At 36.4% G+C, this 21555-nt stretch overlaps 1 protein-coding gene and 1 pseudogene across 1 annotated transcript; both read right to left on the reverse strand.

The window, feature by feature from the left end:
* Positions 1-7819: 7819 nt before the first annotated feature.
* On the reverse strand, positions 7820-9775 carry LOC116024213 (annotated as a pseudogene).
* Positions 9776-17208: 7433 nt separating this feature from the next.
* Positions 17209-21221, reverse strand: LOC116025971 (ABC transporter F family member 1-like). The gene is made up of 6 exons (XM_031267408.1): positions 21081-21221; positions 20764-20994; positions 19763-19836; positions 19434-19644; positions 19103-19337; positions 17209-18647 (listed from the first exon to the last, which is right to left on the reverse strand). Exons 2-6 carry the CDS (start codon positions 20992-20994, stop codon positions 17596-17598), a joined length of 1803 nt encoding a protein of 600 aa, XP_031123268.1. The 5' UTR covers positions 21081-21221; the 3' UTR covers positions 17209-17595.
* Between the last annotated feature and the right edge of the window lie 334 nt (positions 21222-21555).

A 21555-nucleotide genomic window follows, 5' to 3' on the forward strand; every position in this document is an offset into this window, starting at 1 on the left:
CCCCCCCCCCCCCCCCCCGCCCCCGCCCCCCAAAAAAAAAAGATTTATTCTCTCTCATCTCTTTCAAATCATAAATTTTTTCTCAAAAATTGTGAAAAATCCCTCAATTCAATAATGTGTAAGAGCAAGTGTTTAATAAAGTTATTATTGCAATAATAAACAGAGATAAATATATGGAAAAAAAAAATCCACACTTTTATTTTTATGATAAGAATATTATAAGTGTGGAAAACAATAAAATGTTTTGAACATATAACACTCTTAATTATCCATTAATTCTCATTAAATAATTTGCATTAATAACTTTAAGAAAAAAAAAACACGAGCGAAAGAAAATTGATTAATATAGCTACACGATTGAAAATAGATTTTACTGGCCAAACGATATAATGATGATAAGAACATTAGATTTAGAGACACATAACATGAAACCTCAGTCAATGTAGTAGTAATGGCAGCTAACGTACAGACACTGTAAATTGCCTGTTTCACACTCCAAGTCTCCAACCCAAAATAAATGTGCTATAGTACTCTTTCCTCTGCATCACCAAACAAAAAATCTAATTAATGCTTCGTGCTACTGTTTATTTGCATGATTTGCTTCTCAGTCGTTAAGACTCTGGAGAAAAGTCTAGTGATGCCCCCAGACCGATGAGCGATGGTGGATGAAAATTCTCACTTAAATTTTGCTTTCATTAACAGGTTAGAAGTTTGATTACTAGTACGGTTTGGGTCGAACATTGAATGTTTACGTTTGGATTTGAATTAGGCCCTTGTGGGTAAAACTTGGGGACGGATTGATGATGAAAATTCTCACTTAAATTTTGCTTTCATTAACAGGTTAGAAGTTTGATTACTAGTACGGTTTGGGTCGAACATTGAATGTTTACGTTTGGATTTGAATTAGGCCCTTGTGGGTAAAACTTGGGGACGGATTGATGAGATAATGGTCATCTTTGGTAACATAGTTAACTTATCAGCTAATTTTAACTTGTTAGACCGCTATTAGATGTTCGACTTGGTTAAACAGTCCATATAAGTGTTTGATTAATTAAATTTTTGTAACAACTTATTGATCTAAAACGCTAAAATTCAAAAAGTTGTTCAAAGCATTTTTTCGATTAGTTTTCTGGAAAAAATCATTTTACATGTAATCAGCTATCAGTTACTAATTAATTTACCAAATATCTTTCTACAATCAGTTAATGTAATTAACTAGTCAAACTCACTAATTCAATTAACTAACAGTTATTTATCAAACACTCTTAATATAATATGATAGTCAGAAAATCTGGGTTTTAAAAATAAATAAAAAAATAAGGGGTGTGGGGGGAGGGAAGGGAAGGGAAGTCTATTAATTGGTACAATGGGCGGTTTGATAATTCTTGTACGAATTTGAAAACTGGTTCCGTGGTTTTCCGATCTACTCAAATTAATCACGGAATGTTTAATTCTTGCCGTCACGGGTTCACATGGGGCATATTGTGACATGTTGATATACATTATATTACTCGCTTTCTTTTCGGGCGAAAGAGGAAGGTAGTAGTTACTATTCGAAAGTATATCTAAAATACATCACACTCATATGTAATAGTTTGTGTTAAATTTATATGAAAGATAAATTATATTATAAAAAATCATATGTGATGGATATAATTGAGAGAATAATATTGATAAAAGTTGAAATTAAAATCTTTAAATATAAGAGCCATGTTTCATCCTTACCATCATTTCTTTCGGGTCATTATCAATCATCTTGGTTGTTTGCTTGTTAAGAATTTGACTTGTCTACCATATTGAAATCTTGTTGGAACTTTTCATAATTATTAATCACAAGATTAATATTGCTCTGTTTGGCATGCCTAGCTGAAAAGGTAGTAAGAGCATCCGTAATAGTGGAGTTTTTTTGCTTTTTTTTTTTTGAGAAATTTTTGTAAGTGTGATTATGAAAGAGAATATGAGAGGAGAAAGAAATTAAAAAAATAAAAATAAAAAAAAGGGAAAAAATAAAAAGAAAACAAAAAAGTTGCGATTAAGGACAGCCAAACAGAGGATCCATAACGCGCCTTTCTCTTTCTTTCTCTATTTGTGATAATTTACTGTTCCAGAAAATGGTTTTTTGCAGATGAACTTTTCCCTTTCTCTCTCCCCTTTATCTTTCTTCCACATCATCTTTTGCTATTCTAAAAACCCCTAAATAACCTCTGATATGGATGCTCTAACTAATAATCTAACTAATTGAAATTAAATTGTTTGGTAAAATTAATTATTGAATTAGTTGATAAGTGTAAAAGATATAAAATGATAAAACTAAGATATTAAGATTTTGATTAATAAAGGGTAGATGGTGTCATTTTTGTAAGTTAATAAAGATTTTTTTTTTAAAGGTAAAAAGACATGAACTTATTTTGAAATGTTATTAAGGTAACGTTTCAAAATAAATTATTATTTTAAACTTCCCATATTTTACTAAATCGAACTTATATCTTATTTATAACTTAAGATAAATTATAAACTCTAGCAAATAGAGCCCAAGCATGCATGATTTGATAGCATTATTTGGTATATTTAAGGTTGTCTAATATCCATTAGCTAATGAACGTTATATCCGTTAACTATTTATAGTATATTTCTTCTGATCTTCACCCATTTATAGTATATACGGAGTATTTTTTATTAGAAGTTAGAACTGCTTAATGTTATTAATAACATTTCTTAATTTATGATAAGATATCTAATACGGAGTATATTTTTAGGTTACCCGATAAGCTCGCAGCTAGCTAGATAGCCACTACCAGATAATAACAGTATAACACTATAAGAAGGTATACCAATCTAACTAAAAAAATCACTTCCACTAAAAGTCAAACTTGAAGCATTGTAGTTACCAAATCAACACCACAAGTAACTTGGTTGCGCATACCCCAAATATCAAATATATTTTAATCTATAACCTCACCCAACTTTTTTTACCCCATCATGAATAAGAATTATAAAAATAAATAAATAAAAGAGAAGTGGGGAATTAGAAGTATCATCCTGATGCGAATATCACTTCAATATGCATAAAATAAAATAAAATAAGAATATGAAATGGATTTTCATTCACCCTATCTAACCAAGATTTCATTAACAATATTCATGTAAGTCAACAATTATTTTTTGAACAAATTATACTTTTAATCTCACGATTATTTTGAAATTGTCGCATAGTCACTTTTAATTTTTAACTTTAATTTGACAACATTTAATCCATAACTTTGTTGATATTGCACATCTGATCCTTTGTTATAATTTACATCCATTTGACTTCAATTTTAAGACAATATATATACTAATTTCAGAATTTGAATATTATATTCCTACTTTTCAAAAAAAAAAATGCTTAATAATGTTGAGCATATATATAATATATAAACATAAATGTGCAATCGAACTATTAGCTTAGCCTTTAGTTGAGATGGAGCACATGCTTTAATTTGATATCAGAGCCAATCCAACCCCATGTCAAATGTCATGGGACTATGGTCCATTAGTCCATATTGTTCATATATAATATATAAATATAAATGTTCAATCCAACTATTAGCTTAGACTTTTAGATTAATAACATAGAAATAACTAATTTTAAAAATACATACAATGTCTATCAAATTATTGTTTTCAATATAGTTTATGATGTTTTACAAAAAATAAGACTCAAAATTATAAAATTACTTAACTTGTTTAAAAAAAAAATTTTAACATTAATTTGATGAACAAATTAAAGATAGACTTATAGTTTGTTTTCTCAAGTAAATAACATAGAAAGAACTAATTTTAAAAGCACGTACAATGTCTATCAAATTATTGTTTTCAATATAGTTTATGAATGTTTTACAACAAAAAATAAGACTAAAATTCTAAAATTACTTTTTTTTAAAAAAAAATCAACATTAATTTGATAAACAAATTAAAGATAGACTTAGTTTGTTTTCTTAAGGGTCTCTCTTTTGTTAAGCGGTCTGCGAACCGAGCGGCTCTAAGTTAGATTGTGAGGAATATGTTAATCAATAATCATCTTCCTCTTTTTCTTTGTAATGCTATGCTGGAAGACTTAATTAATAAATGATCGGTTTGCTATTTTGCTTTTTTTTTTTTCTAAAAAAACAAACATTAATTTAATGAATAATATTGTAACAAAAGACTAAATGTGTATGGAGACTTGGATGATTGAATCAAGCATCCCGTCATCGAAAAGTGATGCTTGTTACAACACAAGTATAGGAAAATACAGTTGCATTTTCGCTACTAATCGCAACTTTTGATGTAGTAATAAATATTTGATCTGAAAATTAATATATATTACTAATTACTCCCTCCGTCCCATTTTACCTGTCTTACTTTCCTTTTTAATCCGTCCCAAAACTTTGTCCACTTTCCAAAAATAAACACTACTGATTCTATGTTTTTCCCAAAATACCCCTGTAACTTTCAAAACTCGCTCTATCAGTATACTTTTTTATTTTCTTGAAAAATGTTTATCTTTATTGACTTTTTCACATTTTACTTTCAAAACTATCACTCTATCACCTCAATATTCTGCAGATCCGTTTCAAATGTTCTCATGGTTTTCTTTTTCAAACTCAAATCTCTTTCTTCTCATCTCCTTCAACATAAATATTCATAAACACAATATATACTCCATAGTGAATAGTAAGATTCTTTTAGTTGCAAGAAAGGAGAAATTTTTGCATCAACGAGGCGATGGTGCTCAATTGTTCTGTAGAGGAAATCTTGCTAAAGATCTATACATCTTCCATGTTATTGATCTAAATCTATGTCCATTTCCGTAGAAGCTTCCCATTTCTTGCTTGCGTACTTTGCATTCTAAGGTTTAATTTGGTTTTTACAGAATCATAGACAAGAACAATCTTAGGATGGAAGTGAGTGATTTTTTAGCAAGAAGGTTAAAAGTAAGTACCTCCATGGAAGAACGAATCAGTATTTGAAGTGAAGAAGAAATTAACTTGAATGAGATATTGTAGAAGAGAGAGAGAGAGAGAGAGAGAGAGAGAAAATGTGTGAATGAAAAGGGAGGTGAGAGAGGATTTGATGATATTTTATTGGGTTTGTTTCTTGTAGTGGATTTGTGAATGCCTGAAGGGATGGTGAGAGAAAAAGATAGGGGCAAAGTTGAGAAAACAAAATGCAGTAACTTGTTTTCTTAAAAAGCGTGCTAAAAGAGAATCGGACATGGAAATCGGGACTGAGGGAGTATAATTTTTGACGTAGTTATAAATCATCTTTAAAAAAAAATACAGATTACAAGTGGCAATATTAAAATAACATTAGAAACTAAAAGTAAAATTTGTTGTTTATTTTTCTGTTGACTAAGTGCCAAGTTATTCTTCTTTTTTTTTTTTGAGTTAATTCCTTTTTTTGGTCCTAGACTTATAGTGGCAAAGACAATTTTAGTCCTCTATAAAAAAAATTTAGTCAATTTATGGATACACTTATTGTGACGAAGACAATTTTGGTTCTCCGTCTATTAGCTCGTTAGTTGACTGTCTAAATGAGGGACATTTCTGTCAATTCACCTCTTCATTTTCTTTGGGTTTATTATTATATTTCTGTTACAATTATGGATGGACGGAATGGAGATCGGCTGTTTCCCACCGTGAGCAACCGCAATCTACTGTCGGATTCCCATTTCTCTCACCGTCCGACAGCTATAGTTTGTTCCAGGTAACTTCTGCTCCGGTGATCGGAAAACACTTCCAGGTAAACCCTAATAATCTAACTGCTACTATCAATGCGAATGGGATCCATTCCAATCCCTTTAATCTCATGCCGGTTACCGGTAGATTCCACGGCGGCGGCAACAATCCCTTTGCCATTTCACCCGTTGCCGGTGGCATTCATAATCCTGCTCAATTTGGCATTAAACATTACCCTAATTCAAGCCTGGTGAACGATTTTGGAGGATACATGCATCAAATAGAAGTAGCGAAGGGCATTAGTGACATTACATATAGTTGTTATAGCTTCACTGTGTATATAAGAGCCATATAACATCACTGTAACAGAGTACTGCTTACTCCCTCTTTCCGTAAGTCTTCTTCTTCATCAATACACATTGATTTTCTTGTTACATCACTGTGAACAATTCCAATATGGTATCAGAGCTCGTCGATGAGGAAGCTATGCCGCCGCAGCTTCCGGCACCGGCGAGACGACTCCTGGAAATCACAGAGCTGCGTGTTCGTCTCTGGCAACATATATGCAGAGGATCGTTACTCCGCAAAGGAGTAACAACAATGAAGTCTAACAACGCTAGTTGTGTTAACTCCTATCCAGCTTCCTTTGATTTGCGGAGGACCTTCAAAGTCGCCGAGAGTTTCCTGCAGAAGCAAGCTGGACCTGGCGCCGCCGTCAATGGTGGGGGTTTGCTGTTTGAAGCAGGATTCTCTTCGTGCAATTGACTCGTTCAATTTGCAATTTCTGCAGATCAACGAAGATTGGAGCGCAGTGCTCTTCTTCCAATCAAGCATCTCACGGAGCAGATTCGTGAAGCTTTTGAGCAAAGTGCTCGTCAGTCATTTTTTTGTAGATTTTAATCGGAGCAGATCCGTGAAGCTTTTGAGCGCAATAATGCTCGTTAATCCTTTGTTAGCAGGTTCCCGGAGTAGATCCGCGGAAAGCACAACGAGCGTAGAGCTCGTCGTAGCTGTATCGTCGCCGCAGCGGCGAACGAGGAAGAAGCTAAGCACGAGCACATCGCTCGTTGTTGATTCAGTTAGCGTCAGGAGATCATCGGCGATTCCTACTCAGAATTCGTCTATGGATAGCCGGTCCCAGTCTGTGAATTTTGTTTTTTGTGTTAGTCGGTCGCGTCGAGGAGAACAACCAGTCCTCGATTCGGCTTTGCTTGAAGAATTGCAGTTAGTGAAGAAGAGCAAGCCTGCTGGAGGAAGCGTCGCCAGAGAGTTAGATGGATGTCGTCGGAGTCTATTTGATATGATTCTAAAGTTGATGAACGGTGTGAAAGAACTATTCGGAGATCCCGAACGACACCAGCAATCATGTCGCGAATGTGCGGCAGTCATAGAAGCATGTGCAGAGTATGCTGAGATCATTAATACTGGTGCTTCAGAGATTCATTCCTCGAAGTTTCAAGTTCTAGTGGAAAAGATGGTTTCCTTTGAGTCACTTGATGTGAAGAAGATTGGGCATGGATATACTGGTTTTGGTGCAATTATCCTTTCTCTGTTATACAGAAAGAAAATTGGAGGAGAAATACTTACAGTTACAGCTACTCTGATCTTAATGTTCCACTAGATGATGGAATTAATGATGAAAGCTATCAGATGTTGTTTAAGTCAACAATGGGTAAAGTAATGGTGAACCTACTTCGACAAAAGTTCCCTGGAGCAAATGATTTTGGAGAAACAATTGATGACAGAAGTGAAAGTTCTCATTCAAAGAGCAAAAATGATCAATTGGATGTCCAGATGCCGACTGAGTTCATGGTTTCAAGTGTGCATAGTGCTTGTGCTGGATTGGTTGCATTTGAGCTGGGAAGGACAATTCATGGCCTTGTTGTAAAGGCCTTCAGGACGATCAGCGTCTGGAGCCTAACGACGGAGCGGATTCTGGCCGCAGGTTACAAGACCAGAGACGGCGCGTTATCTCTCCATGAATTAGAACACGCTCTTCCATAGTCCTATCTGAACATCCTTATGGGTATGTATGTGCACGTACTTTTTTAGAATCTGTTATGGAAGAAGCTAGGGGTTGCTTGGAAATATAATGTGCAGTGGGTTGTTCTCAGACTGGGTTACGGCGCACAATCCCATTTGTCCGCTAATCCCGTTCCCACTCCACACAGAAATGACACAAACAGTATTCAAAAGTTACCGTCTTCATGGCCTCGAAGATTGTATGGTCTTCCCGGCCAATGACGGGTGGCGTCTTTACCGCATCATCATCTGCTGCCGGCGGGGCATAGTCACCGCTCTTCTCCATCGGATGTGTTTCTTGAGCAAGTAAAGGCTGGGTGGGATTTCTTTCTACGTCTAAACCATTGGAATTGGAATTGGAACGAAGATAATTCTTGATAGTAAGGTAAACCGAAAGTGACAGAGGAAAAGCCAAGAGAATAAAAAGAATAACAACAAAGACTTGGGAAAACAGACGCCCATGTAGCCTTGATACATCAAACACCAAAAGATAAACCGCAATTACAATGGCAATGATGTTAACTACCCCAAAGCATTTCACTTCTTCTTTCTCCTCTACGGCGGTGGACGGCAGCGGAACTTCACGGAGGGAAAAAACAGCGGTGAGGCAAACAACAAAAGGGACGACCGCGAGCATGAGCAAGAATTTGGCAGGGTCATCCGCGAAGAGAGCGGAGCAGAGGTCAGTGAAAATGGCGGAGCAGAGGTCAGAGACGGGACCTTAGTTTTTCCTGAAATTGCGGATGCATGTAACCAGGATCGCGGTGTTCATCCAAGTAGTGTTGTTGCCTCCAATACACAGAAAAATGCACATGGCCCTAGTAAGGTAGAGGCTAGATGCGGTCGCTCGCCACTAGCCATTGGACGCCGTAGCCTATAAAGCCTTCGACGGAGAGGTTGTTGAGTTGGTGCTGAGTGAGGGCCATGAGGGCATAGGAGTAGTTAGAGAAGGTGAAATGACGCAAATACCCCCCTCTCCAATGCCCATCTAACGGGAATACAGACGGAGGACCAAAATTATCTTCGTCACAATAAGTGCGTCCATAAATTGGCCAAATTTTTTATGGAGGATTAAAATTGTCTTTGCCATTATAAGTCTAGGACCAAAAAATGAATTAACTTTTTTCCTATAATTTAAATTTCTCGATTTCGTAAAATATGGTCATGTTTGGTAACGTAGTTATTATCCGTTAACTTTGACTTATTCTACCACTATTAATTATTTGACTTTGTTAAACAATCAATATAAGTGTCTGATCAATTAACTTTTTGTAACAACTTATTGTTTCAAAATGCTAAAATTCAAAAAGCTAAAATTCAAAAAGCTATTCAAAGTAATTTTTTTATCTAACTTTTTGATAAAGTCATTTTATATATAATCAAGAGTTAATTCCCAAAATGGTCCTCCGACTATGGCCATTTCTCAATTTAGTAACTCGACTTTCAATTGCACCCAATGTGGTCCTTCAATTATTGAAAATTAAGCCAAAATGGTATTCCGTTAGTTTTTCTGTGAAATGAACGTAAAAAAAGAGGGTAGAAATGGAATTTCAGTTCTAACGCCCATCTGCCCAGCAGATTTACGATGGTTCCGATCACTGCCCCCTAACCAATTGCCGGCTACGCAACTCTCACTCGGCTGCCGGCGATGGACTGTTCATCGCCATTACCAGCTGCACTAGCGACAAGCAACGAGAGGCCAGACTGCCGGAGTCACCTACGATGAACTTTTCATCGCTTCTCCAAGAGCGATGTCGCAAGTCCAAAAAGCCAACCAGGGAAGGCACATCACCATCTCCGGCCACCTCTTCCTGGAATAGCCAGTCGTCCTTTACTAGTTCCTGTCCACCGCCTCCAACGCACAGACGGAGAAGATGACTCCTCACCGGAAATCGCAAATGAGAAGAAGATCGAGAGAGATGGCCATAACTGAGAGAAGAGTCTGTGAAGATGGCTTTGAACAACGGTCTCAGGTCGTGCACTTCCAAGCTCCTCACCTCCACCGAATCACTGCTTCCCATGTCTGTGAGCTGAGGAATCCACTCCACCGGCATGAAAAGAATGGGAGGAGCACATGCTCATGGCCATGACAGAGCCATTCTACTTGCATGCAAAACACATGTACAACTTGGATAGGATGAAGCATCAGAAGCTGCGCTGAAGATGACACTCGGTGTGCTATCTACATTCAGCATTAGTGTTGCAGTTCCAATTTGGGTTGTCATCTTCCAGCAAAAGAAGACTGCTTCAATGTTATTAATTAAACCAAAAGAAAGAAGAAGTGCAGCATTATGGAGTCACTTTCGGCAGTGATTCAAGCACTAATGACATTAGTGCACATAATTAGTATAAGAATAATATTAGTGGGTTAGGTGGATTATGTGAATGAATTATTATATGTTGTGTAGTGGAGTGATTTAGGTGAGTGGAATAGATATAGCATAAAATAATGTATAATTAGTGAGCAATGTCTGATCTTCATTTGCTATATATATATATGTGTGTTGTATTACGGAAATGGTGTGAAGAAATAAAAAGCAAAGCAAAATTCAGAAAAGTTTCCTAGCTATATTCCTTCGTCCTTTCCCCTCTTTCTCTCAATTAAATACATAGATATATTTGATTAAATATATCTAACATTTGGTATCAGAGTCTATCAACCTTCCAACCCTGAGATATTTTTTTCTAGTGAAATATGGCCAATAATTTCAATATTGTATGGTCGGGTCCTAAATTAGATGGAAAACTCGATTACAATTATTGGCAAATTATGATGACCACACATTTGAAAGCTCAAAATCTTTGGAGCTATGTTGATCCCGGTCTACCAGATGGAGCTGATGCAGCTGCGACACGGCGAGATCAATTGGCGTTGGGACAAATTCATCAAGGCGTCCATTACTCTATTTTTGGGCAGCTAGCTAGTGCTCAAACGGCAAAACAAGCTTGGGACATCTTAGAGGTGTCACACAAAGGAGTTGATCGGGCGCAGAAGTCTAAGTTGCAGTCGTTGAGAAGGTTGTATGATCGTTGTGAGATGACCTCTACAGAAACGGTAGATATGTATTTCTCTCGTCTTATTGATCTTGTAAATAAGATGAGGTTATACGGAGACACAGTTGAAGATGGTGCAGTGGTTGAAAAAGTTTTGCGAACGATGCCGATGAAGTATGACCATGTGGTGGCTTCAATAACAGAGTCACACGATACCGAGGACTTGTCAATTGCCGAGTTAAAAGGTATGATAGAAAGTCATATTGAAAGGATTGCGTCAAAATCGGAACCACTAGCAGAAGAAGCTTTGAAGAGCCAAGTCACCTTTAATATGACTAGCTCTAATCAAAGAGGTGGAGGAGCTGGTAGAGGTCGTGGAAAAAGTAGAGGAGGATTCAGAGGAAGAGGACGTGGTAACTCAAATCAAGGAAGGGGACGAGGTAACTTCAATCAAGGAAGAGGTGGAGGTAATAATACCAAGCAAGGTAAATTTCCATTTAATTGCTACAATTGCGGCAAATATGGACACAAAATTGCAGATTGCTGGTATAAAGAGGATGGTCATGAAAATCAAGCAAATGTTGCTGAAAAATCTGGTGAGAGTTCTACTGAATCTGAAACCTTATTTTTGGCCAGTAACAGTTTGTCTGCAGATGAAAACATATGGTTCTTGGATACTGGATGTAGTAACCATATGTGTGGGAAGAAAGAATTGTTTTCAGAGTTGGATGAATCAATACGATCTGAGGTGACATTTGGAAATAAGTCAAAAGTGCCAATTTTGGGAAAAGGTAAAATCTCTATTCAATTGAAGGATGGTACTCACAATTTTATATCCGATGTTTTCTATGTTCCTGCATTACACCAAAATTTGTTGAGTATGGGACAGTTGTCAGAAAAAGGATATAAAATTAATATCACTCAAGGGTGTTGTACCATTGTTGATGCCAAGGGAGTTTTGATTGCAAAGGTAAATATGTCTCAAAATCGACTATTTCCTTTAAAAATCAACCATGCACTTCTTACTTGCTTTAATTCTGAAATCCGTGATGATAATTGGTTGTGGCATATGCGGTTTGGGCATTTTCATTTCTCCGGATTAAATTATTTAGCAAGAAAGAAACTTGTTTCTGATTTGCCGATTATTAATGTTCCTGACAAAATTTGTGAGAGTTGTTTGATTGGGAAGAAGCATAGAGAACCTTTTCCTGTAGGCAAGTCTAAAAGAGCGACAAAGCAGTTGGAGATTGTTCACTCAGATCTGTGTTCATTGGAAGTTCCTTCAAATGGAGGTTGTAAGTACTTTGTTACCTTCATTGATGATTTCAGTAGAAAAACATGGGTTTATTTTCTGAAACAGAAGTCAGATGCATGTGATGTTTTTCAACAATTTAAGGTTTTTGTTGAAAAACAAAGTGGTTATAAGATTAAGATTTTGAGAACTGATAGAGGTACATAATATATTGCTTGTGATGAATTTTTAAAGAAAAATGGTATTCAGCATCAGATGACAGCTAGGTACACTCCACAACAAAATGGAGTGGCTGAGAGGAAAAATAGGTCTATCATGGACATGGTAAGATGCATGATGAAATCTAAAAATCTGCCTAAACCTTTTTGGGCAGAAGCTGTTGCTTGTGCTGTTCATGTGTTGAATAGGTGTCCAACTAAAAGCGTTCGTGATAAGACACCTGAGGAAGCTTGGAGTGGGAGTAAACCATCTATCAGACATCTCAAGGTTTTTGGATGTTTGGCATATGCACATGTGCCAGATCAGTTGAGAAAGAAGTTGGACGATAAAGGTGAGAAGTGTATTTTTATTGGTTATAGTGACATTTCAAAGGCTTATAAATTGTATAATCCTGAAACTCAAAAGGTTGTTATAAGTCGTAATGTCATTTTTGATGAATATGGTGCATGGGATTGGTCAACTAAAGAAGAAAGGTCAGTTGTTGTTCCCATTATTCCTGATAATGAGCAATTGGTTTCAGATAATGTGCAATCTTCTTTACAGTCAGAGTCATCAGTTCGGAGATCTCAACGCGAGCGTCACTTACCAGCTCGTTTGGAAGATTATGTTTTGGGTAATGATAATGACTTGACTGATGAAGAGATTGTTCAGTTTGCTCTCTTTGCAGATTGTGACCCTATATCATTTGAGGAGGCTGCTACAGAAACTCATTGGCTTAAGGCAATGGATGAGGAGATTTGTGCCATTGAAAAGAATGGTACTTGGGAGTTAACAGAATTACCTCCAAAAAAGAAGCCAATTGGAGTAAAGTGGGTTTATAAAACCAAATACAAGTCAAATGGTGAGGTTGACCGTTTTAAGGCACGGTTGGTAGCAAAGGGTTACAAACAAAAACCAGGTATTGATTATTTTGAGGTTTTTGCTCCTGTAAGTAGACTTGATACTGTGCGAATGCTTATTTCTCTTGCTGCTCAAAATGATTGGAAATTGTTTCAAATGGATGTCAAGTCTGCCTTTTTGAATGGTTTTCTTGAAGAAGAAATATATGTTGAGCAACCTGCAAGGTATGTGAAGAAAGGGGAAGAAAATAAGGTTTACAAGTTGAGAAAAGCTTTGTATGGTTTAAAACAGGCACCCAGAGCATGGTATGGTTGCATTGATTCTTATTTTGTTGAGAATGGTTTTATGAGATGTCCTTATGAGCATACTCTGTATGTCAAATACACAGATTTTGGAGATATTGTTATAATCTGTCTGTATGTTGATGATTTGATTTTTACTGGAAACAATTTGAAACTAATCTCAGAATTCAGGGAGGCACTCATTAAGAAATTTGAAATGACTGATATGGGCCTTATGTGTTACTTTCTTGGTCTTGAAGTTGTTCAGATGAATGGTGGAATCTTCATTTCACAGAAGAAATATGCTGCTGATATTTTGAAAAAGATCAAAATGGAAAACTCCAAACCAGTTTCAACTCCAGTAGCTGAAAAGTTGAAGATGTCCAAAGATGAGTGTGGTAAGAATGTGAATGTTACAGCTTATAAAAGTTTAATTGGGAGTTTGAGATATTTGGTAGCTACTAGGCCAGATATTTCTTTTGGAGTTGGAATACTCAGCAGATTTATGGAGGAACCAAAAGAATCACATTGGGTTGCAGCAAAGCGAATTCTTAGATATGTCAAAGGTACGAGTAATGATGGAATTTTTTACTCTACTAATGATGTTGTGAAACTTGTTGGATACACAGACAGTGATTGGGCTGGAGATGTTGAGACAAGAAAAAGCACATCGGGATATGCTTTCTATATTGGTTCTGCTATATTTTCTTGGTCTTCAAAGAAGCAGCAGATTGTAGCACTTTCAACCGCAGAAGCAGAATACATTGCAGCAGCAAACTGTGCTACTCAAGCAATTTGGCTTAGAAGAATTTTGGAGTTTTTGCAACAAAAGCAGGAGGCACCTACAACAATTTTTTGTGACAACAAGTCTGCCATTTCGTTGTCCAAAAATCCTGTTTTTCATGGTCGCAGCAAACACATTGATATCAAGTATTACAAGATCAGGGAGTTGGTTGCTGAAAAACAAATCAACATTGAGTATTGTGCAAGTGAATGCCAAGTTGCTGATATCTTTACAAAACCATTGAAGACAGAGACATTTCTCAAATTGAAGAAGGAAATTGGGATGACGAATTTATCCAATTTGGTTTAAGGGAGGCAATGTTATTAATTAAACCAAAAGAAAGAAGAAGTGCAGCATTATGGAGTCACTTTCGGCAGTGATTCAAGCACTAATGACATTAGTGCACATAATTAGTATAAGAATAATATTAGTGGGTTAGGTGGATTATGTGAATGAATTATTATATGTTGTGTAGTGGAGTGATTTAGGTGAGTGGAATAGATATAGCATAAAATAATGTATAATTAGTGAGCAATGTCTGATCTTCATTTGCTATATATATATATGTGTGTTGTATTACGGAAATGGTGTGAAGAAATAAAAAGCAAAGCAAAATTCAGAAAAGTTTCCTAGCTATATTCCTTCGTCCTTTCCCCTCTTTCTCTCAATTAAATACATAGATATATTTGATTAAATATATCTAACATTCAGCATAGATGTTGCATTATTATTATTATTGTTATTTGCAATAACAGGCATGCCTGCTTGGGTTGCCTCGTGCACAAATCATGCTCATGAAACACATTGCATTTTGAATATTTAACTTCTTCTAGTTTTTTTTTTGCTATGCCTTGTGGTCTGCTCTACTTTGATTAATTGAAAATAGTTTTGAAGTTTTCATTGCAGATTTTTCAATAATATTTTCTGGATTTTTTTCTGTCACAACAAAAAAAGTTTGCAGAGCAGGGAATATGACGTGGTGGGTTCTCCGTGCCTTCTTCGGCAAGGTGAATAGAGCCCGGCGACCATTCTCCTCAAATAACAAGACCATCCGCAGCAATAACTAAACAGGTGGTGGTGCGCAGCCGGCGTGAAGAGGCGGCGAACAAAGAAACAACCGACGGCGTTGGTCTCGGCTCATCCGCGGCGGGTTTGGGTGCTTCAGCCTCTTTGCCGGTCTCGCAATTGGAGGCTCCGACTTTCTCTGTTCAGGTTGGGAGCGAGGTGGTGTTGTTCCTGTGGCTTGAGACTAGCACCGGAGTTTGTTCGCGATTTGCAGGGATGATAGGTGGACGAAGAAGTTAAAATTCCATTTTTGCCCTCATTTTTGACAACCAACTAACGGAAGACCATTTTGGCTTAATTTTCAATAGTTGGAAAACCACATTAGGTGCAATTGAAAGTCGAGTTACTAAATTGAGAAAAGGCCATAGTCGAAGGACCATTTTGGGAATTAACTCTATAATCAATTAACAGTTAATTTATCAAACACTTTCCTACAATCAACTAATGTTATCAACTAATCAAACTCACTAACTCACATCGTTCCAAGGTATATAAAGAAGCTAAATCCCAAATTATCCAAATGATTTTTTTTTTTCCTTTCTCGAGCTGCGAAAACGGTAGCACTATCTAGCATGTACTTCCGATGCCGGTTGCAGCAAACCACCGCTTGAAATCCCAATTTTGTTTTATCCTTAGCTTTAGCAACGTGTGTACTTCTTCCTTTTGTCTAACGACACTGGCACACGTTTCGTTGGTAGTTGAAGCAGCCGATCATTTTGTCTTCGACTATGTTATAAAATGTATAGATATGTTTATGTAATCATTTGGAGTTATACAATATGTTAATAATTACATATAGCATTTAGTGTTGGAAAATGGTCACGTGAGAATAGTTACGTACTCCAATGCGAAATGGAAACAAATTAATATTGATCGTCCATTTCAAAATAGTGTACGTATAAAATCTATACTTAAACTAAAAATAAAAATGTAAAATTTTTATTGCATCATTTATCTAACATCGTTTTGAAAAAATAAAGCACTATTTTGAATAAATAACATTGTCTTGGGGAAAATTGTTTACACAGAAATTCAAACAAAAGATACAATGAACTTTTTATCTATATATCAATAAGTTTTTCTCTACCTCACTTTTGAAAAGACCACATCATTTAAAAAATTTGCATTGTTTTAGACTAAATAAATATACAAAGTCCAAACTCGAATTGATGAGGCCTAAATACACTAGTACAGTTGCAAATTATTGTGTGGACCATGAATGCAATATACATTTTTAATATACTAAAAGTACATTATTTGTGTATTAAATATACATTATTTAAAAATATATAATAAAAATCATGTATTTTCAAATAATGTACTTTATGTATACAAATAATATACTTTTTGGGGGTCCATGTAGATTGGATGGATCAGACAGACTAAATACACATAATTTTAGATACATAATTTGAAATAAATCTGAATCTTTGATTCATTCAATTTCCTTTAGTTTTTTACAAAATTGTCACATTTTTACAAAACTGCCAGTCTTTTTAATTTAAAGTATAAATCCAATTCGTCCATCTTTTTACCATGGAGGCATGGACAAATGAAACTTATTCCCATTCTTCATGGGAGAATTGATTAGTCCAAGGTTAATCCATAATTAGTCCATTTTGGACCGAATTTTAGACTCACAATTTGAACAGAAATTATGTCCAAAATTCAGACAGATTAAGCAATCCAATTTGGTCAGCTTTTAACAATTACGATTACGAGTACTACTATAAGTCTATGGCCAGTTTTCAACAGTGTAGGCCATAAATAAAATATACATTTTTAATGTACAAAAAGAACATTATTTTATATACTATTAAATAATATACAGTACAAAAATAATATACTTTTAATATATTAAAAATATACTTTATATTCATGATTCACACAACTATGTAGACCATGGTCCATACAATAATTTGCCAATTTTCAACGGTTGTGCCGTGGAACTTCAAATTTGAAATTTGCAATCTTATCCAAGTTAACTTCCATCCTTGTACACCTACAAATAGGTTGGAATTCGGCATGCATGATAATGGCAGAAGAAAACTGTGAAGGAAAATAATATTTCACTGTTACACATTCACTGTATCTTTCGTTTTCAATAAAACATTATGTTCGAAATTACACAACTCAAGAGGCAAAATTCATAAGAAGATGGTATTTTGATTTAGTTTTGGTACAAGCTACAATTCAGAAGTCACGGATAATAAGCACTATTGTTAACACAGCTCAGTAACTGGCATCCGCCATGTTTAACACTCTCCGCCTGTGAATGAGTATCATAAACTGAAATAGAAATTTAAGTGTACTAAACTAATCACCTGGAGACGGGTGCAGAGATAGGCAAGATTCAATCAAAATTTATCAAAGAAACAGCGTTTTGATGATGTTCTCACTCTTCAAAATTGAGACTTGGCATGGTATTGCTTCAATCGCCTAGAGACCTGCATTGCTTTTCAAGTGTCGCTTAAAGTCCATAATGTCACCCTCCCACTTGGTAACAGCCTGGTTTTCGCAGACCCATATCTCGCGGGCAACCTGGTTTATGAGCCTGAAATCATGGCTAACAAGAACCATCCCACCATCCCATTCATTCAAGGCATCTGCAAGTGAGTCGATAGTCTCGATATCCAGATGGTTGGTTGGCTCGTCCAACAGTAATAGGTGAGGCTGCCTAAAAGCTAACCATGCAAAAACCACACGGCTACGTTGGCCATCAGACAGGTTCTTCATGGGCATTACCTGAGCTTTCCCACTGAGACCAAACTTCCCAACTGCTGCCCTCATCTTCTCTTCTTCATTTCCGGGATACTCTTTGATCATGTACTGAAGGGCAGACATTTCCATATCAAGTTTCTCAGCCAAGTGCTGATGGAACTGTGCAATCTTAAGGTGATTATGCCTCCGAACCATGCCATCCTGGGGAACTAAATCCCCAACCATTAACTTAAGCAATGTGCTCTTTCCCGCTCCATTGGGGCCTACCAGTGCTACCCTTGAATCAAGGTCAACACCAAAATCAATGTTCTTGTAGATGAGATTATCAGGTGTATACCCAAAGGTGACTTCCACAAACTGCAAAACAGGTGGAGGAAGTTTTCCCACATCAGAGAATCGGAAAACCAGGACCGAGTCCCTGGAAACTTTCTCGGTAAGACCTCCTCGCTCCATTTTGGCCAATGTTTTTTCTTTGCTCTGCGCTTGACGAGCTAGTTTGGCTGAACCATGTCCAAATCGAGCAATGTACTCCTTCATTGAAGCAATCTGCTCCTGCTCCCATTTGTATTGCTTCATTTGATTTTCTTCAAGTTCTTTACGGGTTTGTACATATTGGTCATAATTACCAGTATAGATCTTCATCTTCTTATTCTGCATGTGGATGATGTTTGTGCATACACCGTTCAGAAAATCTTGAGAGTGTGAAACAACCACAAGGATGCGGTCAAATTTCTTCAACATTTCTTCCAACCACACGCAAGCCTCCAAGTCTGTATTGATAAAAGGAAATTATTAGCATTACACTACACTGTTTGACATTGACTTAAAAATACATTACAGGGAAATTTGGTTCCATAAAATGCAAGAGTAAGCAACAGCAATGTAGCACACAACCGGATTAGGCCCAATTTCTTAAACAGTTACACAGATCAAAACTTTGATTAACAAAATTGAAGAACATTAATGGTCAACATAATTTTTTCTCCGTAAAGACAAAAGATACGTGAAAACTACCAAATATAGGAAAACAAAAACACTCAAAGGAACAATACTACAAGACAGCATTTAAGATTTATTGTATATTTTCATTCTGAAATAGCTAAACTCTTGATAATTAATCATCTTCAATGAGGATTTTATAATCAGAATCCATAGAAAACACGGAGGAAAGGTAATATTATTCACATGTAGTTTGTTTTTTCAGGTAAATGCCAAGGGACCATACCAAGGTGATTTGTGGGTTCATCAAGTAGCAGTATAGTTGGATTCATAAACAGGGCCCGTGCAAGGGCAATCCTCATTCTCCATCCACCTGAAAAGTCACGTGTTTTCTTTTCTTGCATCTTCTTACTAAAACCAAGACCATATAAGATCTCAGCAGCACGCTTCTCAGCAGTTGATGCATCCAAGGCTTCTAGACGCTCATATATATGATCAAGCCGTTCTCCACCTCCATCGTCCTTATGTCGAACAGAAAATATGTTAACAAATGCCAAAACTAATACTATAAAATATCAAGGAGAAAGATCTTGTGTTCCCCTATCACAGCATCATACCTGTCCTGCCAAAGCTTCAGCTTCTTTCTCCAATTTCAACCTTTCTTCATCACAGCATATGACAGCCTCAAGTGAAGACATGTCAGATGCTTCAATCTCACGACTAAGGTGGTAAATATCCATATGCTCTGGTATGGGAAGTTCCCGACATCCTATGGCAGTAAGAAGAGTGGATTTACCACAGCCATTCAGCCCAAGCAAACCATAACGCCTGCAGTGATAATATGCTAAAATTAAATATTTACTGCACTAAACTCACAAAATTATATTAACTGCACTAAAATGCCACAGTTCATGTATACTGGAAAATTTTGAATTTACGAGCATACCTCCCATAGTTGAGCTCCAATTCAGAATCAACTATAAGCTCATGTCCATGGAAAGTGAGGGACAAAGACTCTATCTGCAATACGCAAAAAATGATTAAAGATTATCAAAAAGAAGCAATTTGACAAAATCAGAAACAAACATCAAAAACGTCATCATTTCCTTGTTGGCAATTCTCGCGAACCCATATTCAATTGAATTCAAAAAATTACAGTGCCATTTGATGTTTGTTCAATAAACTATTTGCAATTTGTATTACTAAGGGGCATTTGGTTCGAGTTATATATCACATAACTCATAGAATGTGAATATTAATACTATGCCCTTGTTTGATTCAGGGGAATGTGAGGCCTCTTTACGGAATGTTAGCTTCCCAAACAAACAAACAATACCATGTCTTTCTGTTGTAAGTTGTAACATCAACAAGACCAAGAAAGTTCAAGTTTCACAAAGAAGATAACATCCATATTACTAATATATAATGCAACCGAAACATATGTAGGAAAAGAATCTAAGAATGAACTAAACAGCAACATAGCACAAGGATGCTGTCACAACATATCATGAATACTAAAGAAATAGTGAACACTATTCACAGCCCCTCTAAATCACTAGGATTCTGTTGGACACAAGATTATCATTGGTTCAAGCTTCTCTAGTTTCAGATATAATATACTATAAATCAACAGCATTTTCTTCATTATGACATCCTACATGCATAATTGGCTAATTGTTACTCAAAATAGGGTACATATTTATCAACAGCATTGTTCCTTAACACCATTATCAAACAAAAACTAGTATGCCCCATTGCTTCAGCAAGTAAAACCAAAATTATCCAGCAAATGTTCTCGGCAGTAATAAGCTAATCCTTTTGAATCATACACACTATTTAGTAACGTACAATCAACGACATGCAAAACTGAAACAAAATCAAGGCAAATGCTCCTGACAACAGAGAATCCGATAACATGAGATCCGAAGCGCAGATCAGAAACCTCACCCGAACATCTCTAGACAGAGGATGCGAGCACAGAACGCCCGTGCACGTCCGATCGGATATCTGGAGCTCCCCAACTCCGTTGGCCAAATTTTCGACGCTCGCACTGCCGTTCTCCGCGGCAGTCTCCGCCGCTACGGCCTTGGACGATGCCGCAGCAGCCTTACCGCCTCTTTTGGCAGCCGCCGCCGCCTTCTTCTGTGCTCCTCTCTTCTTGCTAGCGTCCGACACCATCTGTAAAAATAATTCGCAAAAATAAGAACAAAAACATCCAACGAAAACCGAATTAAACAATCGCATCGTAATACCGCCGGAAGTACCTTTGATTTGTTGCGTCTGGAGAGAAAGAAGGAGATCTGAAGGTGGATTTTTGTATGAGAGTCGGTGCAGAGCGCGAGAGTATGAGGGTTTTGGAAAGGGCGTGTTATGGAGAATATTTATACGGAGTGCGTTGTAAGAAATAAAGATGATTTCGATTAACAAGTTGGTGTAAGTGGTGCTACATTTTTTTTGTTAAGGAGTTCAAACCTTTTTCTTATAAAAAATTAATTTGACTAATACTTTGAATTTAAAGTTGTGTCTTATAATTATGGGGTGTTTGATTGGATGCAACTAGAATTTCTTTCTTACTTAATTCTATGGCAAAACAAATTAGTATGCTTAGTATATCTGGTGGTCTAATCAAATTTTTTTTTTTGCGTGTGTGTGTTTGAATCGTACAAGTTTAAAGAGGTTTTTTGTCGGTCATTTCATTTAAATATTGTAACTACTAGAAGAGGTTGGAGATTGAATTTT

The sequence above is a fragment of the Ipomoea triloba genome, chromosome 7 (genome assembly GCF_003576645.1).
Source record: "Ipomoea triloba cultivar NCNSP0323 chromosome 7, ASM357664v1".
In the NCBI taxonomy this organism is placed as follows: Eukaryota; Viridiplantae; Streptophyta; class Magnoliopsida; order Solanales; family Convolvulaceae; genus Ipomoea; species Ipomoea triloba.